At 33.4% G+C, this 13,055-nt stretch overlaps 1 protein-coding gene across 3 annotated transcripts in view; it reads right to left on the bottom strand.

Annotated features, from left to right (window-relative positions):
* The window catches only part of LOC114337965 (TBC1 domain family member 15), a 42,919-nt gene that overhangs the window by 22,476 nt on the left and 7,388 nt on the right, over positions 1–13,055 (bottom strand). For all 3 annotated transcript variants that reach the window (XM_050659561.1, XM_050659560.1, XM_050659559.1), the window contains exons 4-5: positions 8,497–8,913; positions 5,539–5,853 (exon numbers count right to left, since the gene is read on the bottom strand). In XM_050659561.1, the coding sequence (XP_050515518.1) occupies positions 5,539–5,853; positions 8,497–8,913 (732 nt within the window). The remainder of the gene's footprint in view (positions 1–5,538; positions 5,854–8,496; positions 8,914–13,055) is intronic.

Here is a 13,055-nt window from a genome sequence, read left to right as displayed (position 1 = left end):
TGGAGAAACATATAAACGGATGACGTGACGACGCGTTTTGGCCTGGCTGAAATAATTTGAATTTGTAATCGTCTTTGGGGGCCAAACGAAAGCCAAACAAAACGTGTTTATCTTTGATACAGTTTTAAATTATGTTCTGTTGTGATTTATAACATTTTTTTCGAATTTAAAATTTTATGCAAGTTCCCTATTGAGGGGATTATATTATGAAGTGAAAGATATATAACTTTTAGATAATAAATTCTACAGCGAATTAGCGAAAGGGCGGTATAGTTATTTTTAATTTTTTTATTAATTTAAATGAAAGTTCAAAACTTCAAAAATCCTCTCTGCAAATTTCAGATTCGACTCGCTTTGCCGCGGTTCCTCGCCAGCACGCCTGAGCGTAGTGAGAAATGTTTAAAAACTGCTCTTCTTCTCTTTTGTAGAGTACTCCGCGATTAAAAAACATATTTGGTGTGCATCACTTTACGATTTGACAGACAAATAAGAAGACGAAGACGTAGACGAAGTTGTCAAAACTTTAAACGCGTTGTTCTCAAAACTGCTTTTTTAAAGGCGGTGGACAATGTAACTCAAAAACTACTTGACGGATCCACCTGAAATTTGGCATATATTATCGTTAGACATTTCATGAGGCAACACTGTCGATATATATATTTGTTTTTATGCTTATTTTTTGTTTAGCAATAATAACTATATTGATTTGCACCCTTTTGTTACAAAGAATTTCGTTTTTTTACTTCCCAGTGATACCAAGAACTCAAAATCGTTAAAAATAAAAAAATAGAATGTGTACTTTGTACGCACGTAAGAAGTTATACTTCTATATTATGATTTCAACAAAATAAATATATCTACTTTAAACAGTTTTTTTTGTGTTGTATTTAAATATTAAATTAATTTTAGAAAGAGCTAAAAGAATACCAAAAAAATATGCATTGTCCGGGATTCGAACGTGGGACCTTCCGATCTCTAGGCGAATGCTCTATCGACGAGCTACCGAGGTTACCCTCTTACGTACGATTATTTCTCGGTCATAATAATGACAATCGCGGTGACACATAGATAATTGAATAAACATTTTCCATAATATTTATTACCGTACTCCCAAAGACACAAAAATTATAATAAATATATTTACTAAAAACACTAATATATTCTTTTCACGCACACCTTAGTTGCGCTACATAATGTAAAAGATTTAGCGACTAACACCATACTGTCGTTGTGCGCATGCGCCGGGAATTTCACCCTCAATCGCGCCTAAAGAAGTATAACTTCAAAAAACTCGACAGCGTTTCCTCGAGAAACTCATACGCTAATAAAATCTTTTTGAATTTTTTGTTTCGCATAATCCAGTGACAAGTTCTGATGTCCACCGCAAAATCCATTTTTTTTCGGTGGCTGTGAAAATTTGCCACCGATGACTTATTTTTCAATATTTTCCCTTGAAAATTTTTTGAAGTTATACTTCTTTACGCGCGATATGAGGGTGAATTTTTATATGTTAAAACCTACGATCCGGGCGCAACTTTGTTCTGATTGGATGTTCAAATGTCATGTCAAAAATTATTCAATATGCCGGCTGTGGCACAGCTGTGGTTTCATAGAGAAATAAAAAGAATGTTGTTATTATTTCTCTATGTGTGGTTTGATTATTTATGGTTGTTGCGTTTTGAAATTTGTGAGAAAAGAAACAACAAACAAAAGTTAGTTAATCGTTATACTGCCTTTTTAAATAGTTTTCATATATATTTTTGGACTTTTAGACAAGGAAAACTCATTCTAATTTGGTAAGTAGTTTTTATTATAATCATATTGTAATTATACATTTGGATTAGGTTGGAATAAATTTATTTTCTCAAGAATGGGGATTTTAGAGAGAAATCCGAAATTAGGTCCGATTTATATTTTTAAATTATGATTTTTTGGCGTAGATTTATTTATCTAGTAGGTATGGAATGCTTTGATTTACATACCTACTTAATTTGATTACCAACAAAAGTTCTACCAATCTTCATCTAATATATTGTTTTCTTACTGCTTTTTCATATTTTAATATTTTCTTCCACAAAAATCAAACTACATAATTTGATTAGGTAAATTCAGAACAACTGTCAAACAGTAAAACGTTGAGTTGCCCTATTTTTCCACATGACAAATAATGTGTAATTGGATGAGTGAGTCTAGGCTTCGATTACGAATCAAAGCGTCCCCAAATTCGCGGGTTCGAATCCCGATGTAAGTTTTTATTTTTTTATGCATTTTATGATTGTAAGTATATTTGTTATATAATTTTTTTCAGAAAATGCGTATTTAAAATTTTTGCCAACAATTATTATCGTTCAGAAATCATTTTTTCTTTGTGGAATTTTTCAATGTGTTTGTGTGCGTTTTATTCTTTTATTTTTTACAATTTTTGGTATTGTCTTAATAAAAATTTTTGGAAAGTAGTAAGTATTAAAATTCGTTTAATATTTAAATGAAATATAAATAAACTGTTTAAAGTACATTATATCAGACGAAGACGAAGTAGTTTCCAATCCTAATAGTAAATTATTAATATTGAAAATATTAAAAATATTACTAAAAGATTTTTAAATTGAAAACTTATTGGTACACTTTCCTGGTGACACCTCCAAGACTTCTACAATTTGCAAGTCAAATGGATGCTGCAGTGAAGACGAGAGGGAAGGAATTCTACACTATGCAATTCACATCCCTCGTCTGCAGCTGGTAAAGTTCCAACGGAAAAATGCACCTAGTTACTCTACGGAGTAATACGACTATAAAATAAAAATGTATACCATTTTTATTCAGTTGCAATGCGAAGGCAAAACAATCTTACTTTTCAATTAGAATACGGAGTGCAGTCCAGTCCCTTGAATCGCGATTTTCAATACATTATATCAATTTCCTTAAAATCACATAATATGTAATAGAAGAAGTATAACTTCTTACGTGCGTACAAAGTACACACACATTCTTTTTTGAATATTCTCTAAATTGTACTTAATATGCGTAATTAATTTAAAAATAAAATAATTCTACAATAAAAACAATCACAAAAATGCTTGGAATGTTGATTTATACCATCCTGTTGATTCAAACCATACCCCCTTAATTAGTTATACACTTATTTTGCAATAACTTTGTACATTAGTTTGCAATAACTCTGTACATTTAATAGCAAAAGCTTTTTTAAAGTTGGTATCTATTTTCATTAAAAATATTTGAAATTTTGGACAATATTTTCACTTCAAATCTGCTTCAAATTTTGAAATTGTTTCTCTTTGCGAGTTAAGCACTTCGCGAATTTCTTATTAAAGTAAAATAAAATAAAAAAAAATAAAAAAATATATCGTTTATTCATCACAATCTGATACCAGGTCTAGGTATTTTCCAATATCCAATTATTTGAGGTTTCTTTCATGTGGTGGTTGATTACGCGTTTTGCAATTTTGAGCCTCATCATGGTTTAGATTACGGTAAAAATCATGGTGAATCGAGGTATAAAGAGTAAAAGTAGTAACAATTTTTGTATTTTGGGAGTTTTGTTTTTCTTTTTAATTTTTCAATCATCCAAAGTCTTGGTCACATTCCATGAAAGAATGACCGTATACTAAAATTTGTGGTCTATAGTTTCAACTTAGTAAATAGTTCTAAAATTTAATATTCGGTTCGACAAGAGCAAGAAAAGAGATTTATAAGTAATAGTTTACGTTTATATTGACTAGGGATAGCAGAGTGAGCAATTGTAAGTGGTAAAATTAGTTTCTCAAAAGAATTTGATAATAAAATTAAAACTTAAGCCCGACCGCACATCAAAGAAACATGAACCGTAAATTACGTTTCATGGAAATAAACCACTGCTAAACAAATATACGTCCGGCCATTTATGAAACTCTCCGAAAATAAAAATGTGTCATGAGCATGAATCACACTCGTTTCATTGGTAGGCAAACTTTGAGATTTGTTTAGCAGTGTTTTAGTTTCATGAAACATGTTTTTCGTTTCATGTTTCATGTTTTTCGTTTCATGTTTCTTTGGTGTGCGGCTTGGCTAAGAGTGTAGGCGCAAATATTTTACGGAGCTATCCCTACTTTTTCTTTTTTTACACGGGCAATTACGTGTAGTAAAATTATCACTGGTATGGAAACTTCAGATGTAAATATTAGTAGTTGACAATGACATTGTCATTAGCATTATAGAGATTTTCGTTCAGTTTTTGAATGTTCTTGGATAACCGTTACTTGTGTAATTGCTTAAATTATAGGATTATTTTCCCACTAACTATGTATTCAGTGATTGCAATTAGTTATATACTATGCAATAAAAACTAATACTTCATCGAGAAAAGAGGAAAATTGATAAAGTGATTTTTTTAACAATATATTGTTACTATGGAACGCTTATATAAATTTTGAACAACTTTAACAACAAAATAATTGGATCACAGAATATATCCTGGTGTATTCTCCGCTTGGATCTTAAATAAATAATAAATAATAAATAACTTTTTATTAATTTCACGTCTTAAATCAATTATTTATCAAATTGTACACTATCAATATTATTGAATAAACAACTCAAAATATTCCTGAAGCCGTGTCAAATATTTAAAATTGTCACTGTCTTGTCAGCCATATTATGTTCGATTGAGTGCGTTGTATGACAAAGATAGCGAATGTTCGATTTGGAAAATATACAAAAAGTTTCTATTGAATGAGATATTTGAAATTAAAAATCACATTAATTTTTTTCTTTTTTATCACCCCTGTAACATATTAAAATAAGCATAGAAGTTTTCATGGGCTTTCGGCCCTCGGTAGTCTTTTATTCTGCGTTTAAATTTTTTAAAAATACGTATTACTTTTCTCAGGATTCGAAAAAAATTAATGCATATAAATAGCCTAGGAGCCTAAATTTTGTACCGATCCCCTTAAAACGCGTTTTTCTCGAAATGGCGTTTATCTACATGGTGGACACTAATTTTCTGAATCTACATGACCGATTTCCATTATTCCTGTTTTGTTTTATTCAGAAGACTATTTTGCGAGATAAACACTTAAAAAAAATCTATTTTTTTTTTTCAACTTTTGCTTTCTTTAAATGTCCGCCATTTAAATTATTTGCAATTTTCGATTAAAAGTGGTTGATTGTCTTTTTGTATGTCATCGGACAACTTTTTTGAGATGTTAAATTAGACGCCCTCTAGAAAACGGGCTATTCATGGGAACTAAAAAAAGGTTTTCATATTCATATTCGTATTTAATAAAGAAGCTGAGAATTTTTTTAGAAAATATGCATTTTTTGGCCTTCTAATTTGTACTGTTATCTTAATAATTTCTTCAATGTCTTTTTCCCATCAGTACGGTTTAACAAATTTTTTCTGGGATACCAATAAAGTGTACTATGTTTTTTTTTTCAAAATAATATAATATATATTATTGTAGTACAAACAAATCTAAGTATCGAATCAATAAGGAAGAAGAATGAATGAATGAGGTGATGTTGAATATTGATTAACTTTACCTTTAATATTTCAGTGAATCCATAGTTGTTGTGAAAAATGGTAGTTGTCTCCGAATCCAAAATAGCTACACAAACAAGTAGATGGAAGTTTTCGCAAGGATATCCCGTCCAGAGAACCTCCCAAAACCTCATGACATCTTCCTGACTGAGCTCCCTTTTAAACCAAACTAACAACCACCTAAAGCAGAAGAACATGTTTCCTGAATCGTGAGTGTCTAAATAAGTGGCAAGTTGCGGATTGACAAAGGCAAGAAGTGTGTGTAAATTACCCAGTTGGTCCTTCATTCCAGCTTGATCAATATCGAAGTTTCGACTCTGAAAAACAAAAACTTTTTAATGTATTTAATAATTAGTCATTTAACCATAAGCTATTTTTAATATTATACAATATACTGAGTTATCCTCCTTCCTCCTCATTCCTTAAACCCTTGCCTACCCCAATGTCAGATCGTGACACTGCAAATATGTTTAGCTTACTGTCTTCATTGACTGCAATCCTGTAGCAGATGGACGGCTCCATGTAAGGATTTTCCCACCAAAGTCTTCATTTGGTCTGTCCATCTTTTGGTCTTCTTCCTTTTACCTTTCCTTCTACTACCAAAGTTCCATAGTCCCCGTTCTTCTGGTTATGTAACCGAATTAATTTAAGTATGCTGGGTTCACTTTTTTTATAGTCCGTCTTCTACATCTCTTCTAGAATTGACAGGTTGGTTCTGCGTTCAGTCCAGGACACGCGTAGAACTCTTCTGTAGACCCACAGTTCGAAAGCTTCGATTTTACTTCTGACGATTTTTTTGAGGATCCATGTTTGGGCCGAGTATATAGCAAAGGAAAAAATAAGGGCATTGACCAACTTGAGCCTTCATTGTTATTGTACGGTTTTTCCATATTTTAATTAATTTAGCTGTTGCGGTTCCAACTAATTTAGCGTTGTTCGATCATTATTTTTGTTTTTTTCGGAGTTTTGTTTTTTTTTCTGAAGTCCGAATTCTTTGCTTATCCGGTTTAGCCATTCAATGATGGTAGGACTGATTACCCTGCCTACTATAGTGACTTCACCACCCCATTCGTCTAGTAATTTCCTCATTATACATGCAGACTATATATTGTATAATAATGGTGATAGTATGCAGTCCTCTCTGAGAGAAACAATATCCCATTCCTTTATCCTTCCAAAATCTAGATATCTATTTCCTATGTCTCCCTGATGAAGAGCAGCGCAATTATCAGTACTCGAAGTGCACAGGAAATGATCCTATATCGGTTTGAAACTGGGCTACTATGACTGGACTGCATGCAGAAGACAAAGGGAAACCACCGCGCTATATATTCCCAAGGGAATTTCTCCCAATATCACAGCAACATTAACTGAAGATAGGATTGTAGTGACTGCCAAGATGTGAAGAATGAAACATCTTGCAGAAACTGTGTGACTGAACTCAAAACTAAACTAAATTTAAGAAAGTGTCAAAAAATTGGAACATGGGATGTTCAGGGATTAATCCAATACCCAGGAAAGCTAAAATAATCGAAAAAGAAATGGAAACCAACATCTTTCGGTATGGGGACTCTCAAAAACTCACTGGGAGACATAAAGGCCATTTTAAAACAACTACTGGCAAGTCGTCTACTTCCCAGTAGACCAGATAATGAAAATACAAATGGAGTGGCAATAATAATTGTACCTTTCAAACTGATAATAATAAACTAATAACCCAGGACATGATGCCTGCCGTTACGGAGTCTAGCTATCAGGCGATCCATGACCAAATTCCACAAAAGAGGAGATAAAACTCCCCCTGCCGACAACCACTGACTACTTGTGCAAATACTATATCCACAGAATATACATCTGCAGCTTGTTTCCTCTATTACTTTCAGCAGATGTCTTGTCAAATGTTCCTTTTATATCGAGAAATGCACCCAATCTCACCTCTTGGTTTTTACGAATGTACTCCAACCTCTTTACGAGATGGTGCAGTGCCGTTTCTGCTGGATACGCTTGCTGCCCTTAAAGTATCCGATTTTAACCAATACAGCATCTCTAATATGCCTATCGAGCAGTTTTTTTAGTCTCAGTATGAATAAGATCAGACTTATCGGCCTTAGGTACTTAGCTTTTTCCTGTCCGGTTTAGCCAGATTTGGGTATAAAAGCTCGATGCTTTTGGTATGTACTCCAGTTCTAAGCTAGTATTTTTTTGTACAGGAAGGTCGTTTCCCCTCTGTTTCACCGGGTCCAGACCCGGTGATTTATATGGCTCAAAATACTTTGTTGTCCATTTGATTTTGTCCTAATTCACCACTTCTTATGTCACACGCCAGTTTTCCAAAGAATCATAAGTCATGGTATCCAGTCCATTCTGCTGACATCTGTCTAATGCTATTAGCGTTAATGCTATATTCGTTTTCAGCGACCCCAAAAACCTCCGAGTAACAAAATTGAACTCATTTCCGCCGATAATTGATGAGTTCTGATTTTTTTTTTGTCTGTTTGAGATGCACTTTAAGAATGCATTTTTTGTATGCAGTTTTTCAATACTATATCATGGCTCCTTTTCACAAAGTTTCCTGGTGCATTCACGAATCGAATGCAAAAAGAATTATTAAGATCTGTCTTCTCCTTTTTTTCGGAGGTAAGACCGATTTTAGTGCTTTATTGCTTCGTCTAATTATGTAGTTTGTTCTATCTTCTCATAGCCTTCTCAACTATTCTCTTTTTGTCCTTCTCAGTTTCTTAGTTGCCAGTAGTTAATAGACTTACACAGTCCGTCTATGGGTATGGAGTGATAAAAAGTGACTTTAGGCGGTAAATGCAATGGTGGACTTTAGGTCAATTAGAATGACTATTACTAGAAAACTAAGTCACTAATGAATTTTGTGATAAAGCTAACATTTTCTTAATAAACAAATCTAATATAAAACAATTGTCATATAATAAAAGAGAAATATAACTTACCACTTTATTCATGAATCCTACAAAACACCAAAACGAGTCTACCTCATTGTCCAACAACATCAAAATCGGACTTAACAGATCGCTCATCCCTTGAACATAACCTAAATCAAAATTGAACATTATATACGTCATAAGGATATCGTTTAACGTCTGTAAATTAGCATTATTGTCACCGGCGTAGAAATCTAACGTTCTGTCGGTTCTGTTGACATCTTTCTCTATCAAACTTTTTCTTTCTCGATAATCAGAGAAGTTGTCTTCTTGAACTTTGGTCATTCGTTTCCATTGCAATTTCATGTTGTAATACTCGTCGCTTTTGACAGCTTGAAGTTTTTGTCTTTCGGTTTCTGTGCTCGACCAAGGGAAGTAGTCCAGTAAAAACTTCCACACTTCGGCTCTTAAAGACGGGGTAACACCCTAAAACGTACGATAACGATAAATAAAAATTTGATCATTGTTCAAGAGCTGTATATTTTTGGGAAGTGTCAGACCTTTTTATATCTTATGAAAAAAAGAAAAAGAAATTTTTAAATTAATTATTATTTACATAATATAAGATGTGTACTATCCCTTCTACTTTTTAATATGTCCTCAGAAGAAATGTTTAAAGAAATGTTCCGTGGTGTGGTTGAGTTGCGTGTAACAACCGTATTGTCCACGGAAACAAATAAATGAAATTAAAATAGATGTAAAAACAACAAACTGTCTGTCAATAATATATTTATTTCTTTCGGTAAAAAGAATATGTCTCGAAAGAGGGTTTGTTATTCTTTTGTGAGTGTGGTGATGTGACCGACCGCGGGGCCAGCTGAGTTGTGACTAAACGGACTGAACTAGTCTACAAACATTAATTTGTTATTATGTGGTTTTACCATATGGCCAGGCAGGCGATAATTTATTAGATCTGGTCTTTTAAAAGCTGAAAAGGCATTTTACCTGAATAGGGATATACACTCCTGGCCAAAAAAACCTGGACACCTTAAAAATAGGTAATTTTTGATGTCACGTATCTCCTAAACCTGTGGTCCGATTTTAGTGATTTTTTTAATATGTTATAGCCTTATTCTTTAGCAATATTGCTGTGATAATATTGTTGCTAGAGAGGTAAATTCTCATTGTATACCGGGTGTATCAATCAAACTGTGTTTTTTTCTCAAAGTTCGCCACACCCTGTAGAATATTCTAGCATTTATAAAATACTAAAATTAAAACCCAGCTATAGTCTCATGTTTTCTTAACATTCTGTTTTTTGATTCATTATCTTATGTTGGATAATAAAAAAGTTAGGTACTTTAACAACTAGCCATGTTTTTCATCAATACAGGGAGATTTTAAATAAGTATAACAAACTTTAAGGGATAATTTGAATGAAAAAATAATGACAGTTTGCTTTATAAACGTATGTTCGCAAATGCTTCGTTTCTGAGATACAGGGTGTTGAAATTTTTCTTACAAACTGACGGTTTATCTATTGCTCTAAAACCGGTTGAGATATGAAAATGAAATTTGGTGGGTTTTAACCGGTAGCTATTGCGCATTTTTTGACATACAATTAAAAATTTAATATTCATTATTGGCGCGCATCCGGGTAATATGAGCCGAACGGGTAATGGTCTGAATTTAAAAAAAAATTAGTACGCCACTGAGATATTTCAAATTAAAAATAATTTTTGAATTTCTCGTTCAATTTACAACAAAAAAATGTTCTTGCCTTTTTTCCACATGAGGCACCGTGTTTATGCAAAACAATAAAACATCTTAACGCTTACAAAGTATTCGAGGTAGTTTCCATATGCATGAAACTTATTTCAAATACACTCCTGGTTAAAAAATCCGGACACTTGCATTTTGTTTATTTTCTAAAATTTTCTCAATGTATAGCGGTTTTAATTGGGAGGAAATAAACAGTGATGATAAAACACGTTCATTCACAACAATTAAAACGATTTTGTAATGTTTTTAAATGACCGCGTTACCATAGAAACAAAATTTTGACATTTGTCAAAAAATGACACTTCTTTCTTGTGTACCAGCGATAGAGTTTTTGAATTTTTTATTGCGTTTACGATAAGATTGACGTTTATTCGGGTAAAATCAGATAACTGTTTATTAGTTTTTCCATATTATCGTGTTAGTATGATTCTCGAAAAGAATGCAAAAGTTGTGGCGTTACATGAAGATGGTCGCAGTGTACGTTATATTGCAAATCAGTTAAATATTACCAAAAGTACCGTACATAATGGTATTACTAAGTATCGTCAGACTGAAGAATACACTAGAAGACCAGGATCAGGCAGAAAAAGGTGTAGAGGTCAGAGTGATGAACGTTTTTTACAGATTTCCGCATTACGGAACCGCTCTTTAACGTCAAATGTTCTCGCTAGTGGTTTGCTACAAGCTCGAGGAACCCAAATTTCTGGACGAACTGTAAGAAGAGTTCTGCATGAAAGTGGTTTACGCTCTCATAAGCCAGTAGCATGCCCTAAATTAACAGCAGCTCATCCGGCTAACAGGATGAGATTTGCGAATGACCACAGAGACTGGACTGTTCAGCAATGGAGTGATGTAATGTTTTCTGACGAGTCCCGTTTTTGCTTACGATCTCCAGACGGACGCGAACGTGTATGGAGGAGACCCGGAGAACGATTTGCACCTTGCTGTATTTCACCCAGAACGCCGTTTGGTGGCGGAGGTGTTATGGTATGGGCAGGTATTTCTTTCCACGGACGCACCGAATTAATTTTTATCGAACATGGAACTCTGACAGCAGATAGATATATACGACAGTGTCTAGAGGAGAATGTTGTCCCCTACGCCTCTTTCGTTGGGGATAATTTCTTATTTATGCAGGATAATGCGCGTCCACATACTGCGCGAATCGTCATGGACTACCTAAATACTGTCGAAATTCCAGTTTTGGATTGGCCCGCTTGTAGTCCTGACATGAATCCAATAGAACATTTATGGGACGTTTTAGGGAAAAAGATTAGAAAGAGGCAACCATTGCCAGTATCAATTCAAGAGCTGAAAATAGCGTTGAATGAAGAATAGGAGCATATACCGCAAGCACAAATTCAGCAACTTATTACAAGTATGCCTAGGCGGATTGAAAGCCTCCGCAGATGTAGAGGAGGCAATACCCGGTACTAAACCAAAAGAATAGTCAACTGTGGGCAATTAAAATGTTATTTTTTCTTTTCTTTAATTTTTCCAACAATGTTAATTTTTTGCGTTGTTTATTACTTTCTTGTGGGTTACTTATTTTCCCTATTATTACTTTTTAGTGTGTTAAATAAATTATTTTTATTATTTATATTTATTTCCCCCCATTTAAACCCCTTAACAGATAGAGAATTTTAAAAAACGTACAAAATGCAAGTGCCCGGAATTTTTTGACCAGGAGGGTACTGTGTAAACGTTAAGATGTTTTAATTTTTTGCATAAAAACAGCGCCTCACATGAAAAAAAGGAAAGATAGGTTTTTTGTTGCAAATTTAACTAGGAATAGAAAAATGATTTTTAATTTAAAATATCTCAGTGGTTTACTAATTTTTTCTATAAAAAGTTCAGACCATTACACGTACGGGTCATATTACCCGTATGCGCGCCTTTGGCGAATACAAAATTCTTAGTTGTATGTCAGAAAATGCGAAATAGAACCCATCTTAAAACCCACCAAATTTAATTTTCATATCTCAACCGGTTTTAGACCGGTTTTTAGCAATACATAACCGTCAGTTTGTAAGAAAAATTTCAACACCCTGTATCTCAGAAACAAAGCATTTGCGAACATACGTTTATAAAACAAACTGTCATTTTTTTTCATGCAAATTACCCCTTAAAGTTTGTTATACTTATTTAAAATCTCCCTGTATTGATGAAAAACATGGCTAGTTGTTAAAGTACCTAACTTTTTTATTATCCAATATAAGAGAATGAATCAAACAACAAAATGTTAAGAAAACATGAGGCTATAGTTGGGTTTTAATTTTAGTATTTTATAATTGCTAGAATATTCTACAGGGTGTGGCGAACTTTGAGAAAAAAAACACAGTTTGATTGATACACCCGGTATACAATGACAATTTACCTCTCTAGCAACAATATGATCACAGCGATATTGCTAAAGAATAAGGCTATAACATATTAAAAAAATCACTAAAATCGGACAAGTTTAGAAGATACGTGACATCAAAAATGACCTATTTTCAAGGTGTCCAGGTTTTTTTGGCCAGGAGTGTATTTTGTTTCTTAAAACTACACAGGCCCTTCTATGCATATGGTTTGTATATTAAATGTGAATTCTAAATGGGACGCATTATTTCATTTTGAAAAAGGTATTAAAAATTAAAATTAAAATGGTAATAGTAATAGAAACGTGTCGCCACAGAAGCACTAAAAGACATCGATGAAGGCATATCAATTAACGGAACATTAGTGAATTATCTCAGATATGCATACGATACAATACTCCTTGCAGACAGCAGAGAAGGGCTGCAAATTTTGGTTAATCGCTACTTTTTTGGGCTACTACGCAGTACTGCGAGACGTATGGAATG

Source organism: Diabrotica virgifera, chromosome 8, assembly GCF_917563875.1.
Source record: "Diabrotica virgifera virgifera chromosome 8, PGI_DIABVI_V3a".
Taxonomy (NCBI): domain Eukaryota; kingdom Metazoa; phylum Arthropoda; class Insecta; order Coleoptera; family Chrysomelidae; genus Diabrotica; species Diabrotica virgifera.
Note: the sequence above shows the minus strand (reverse complement) of the source record. Positions and strands in the feature narration are given on the sequence as shown.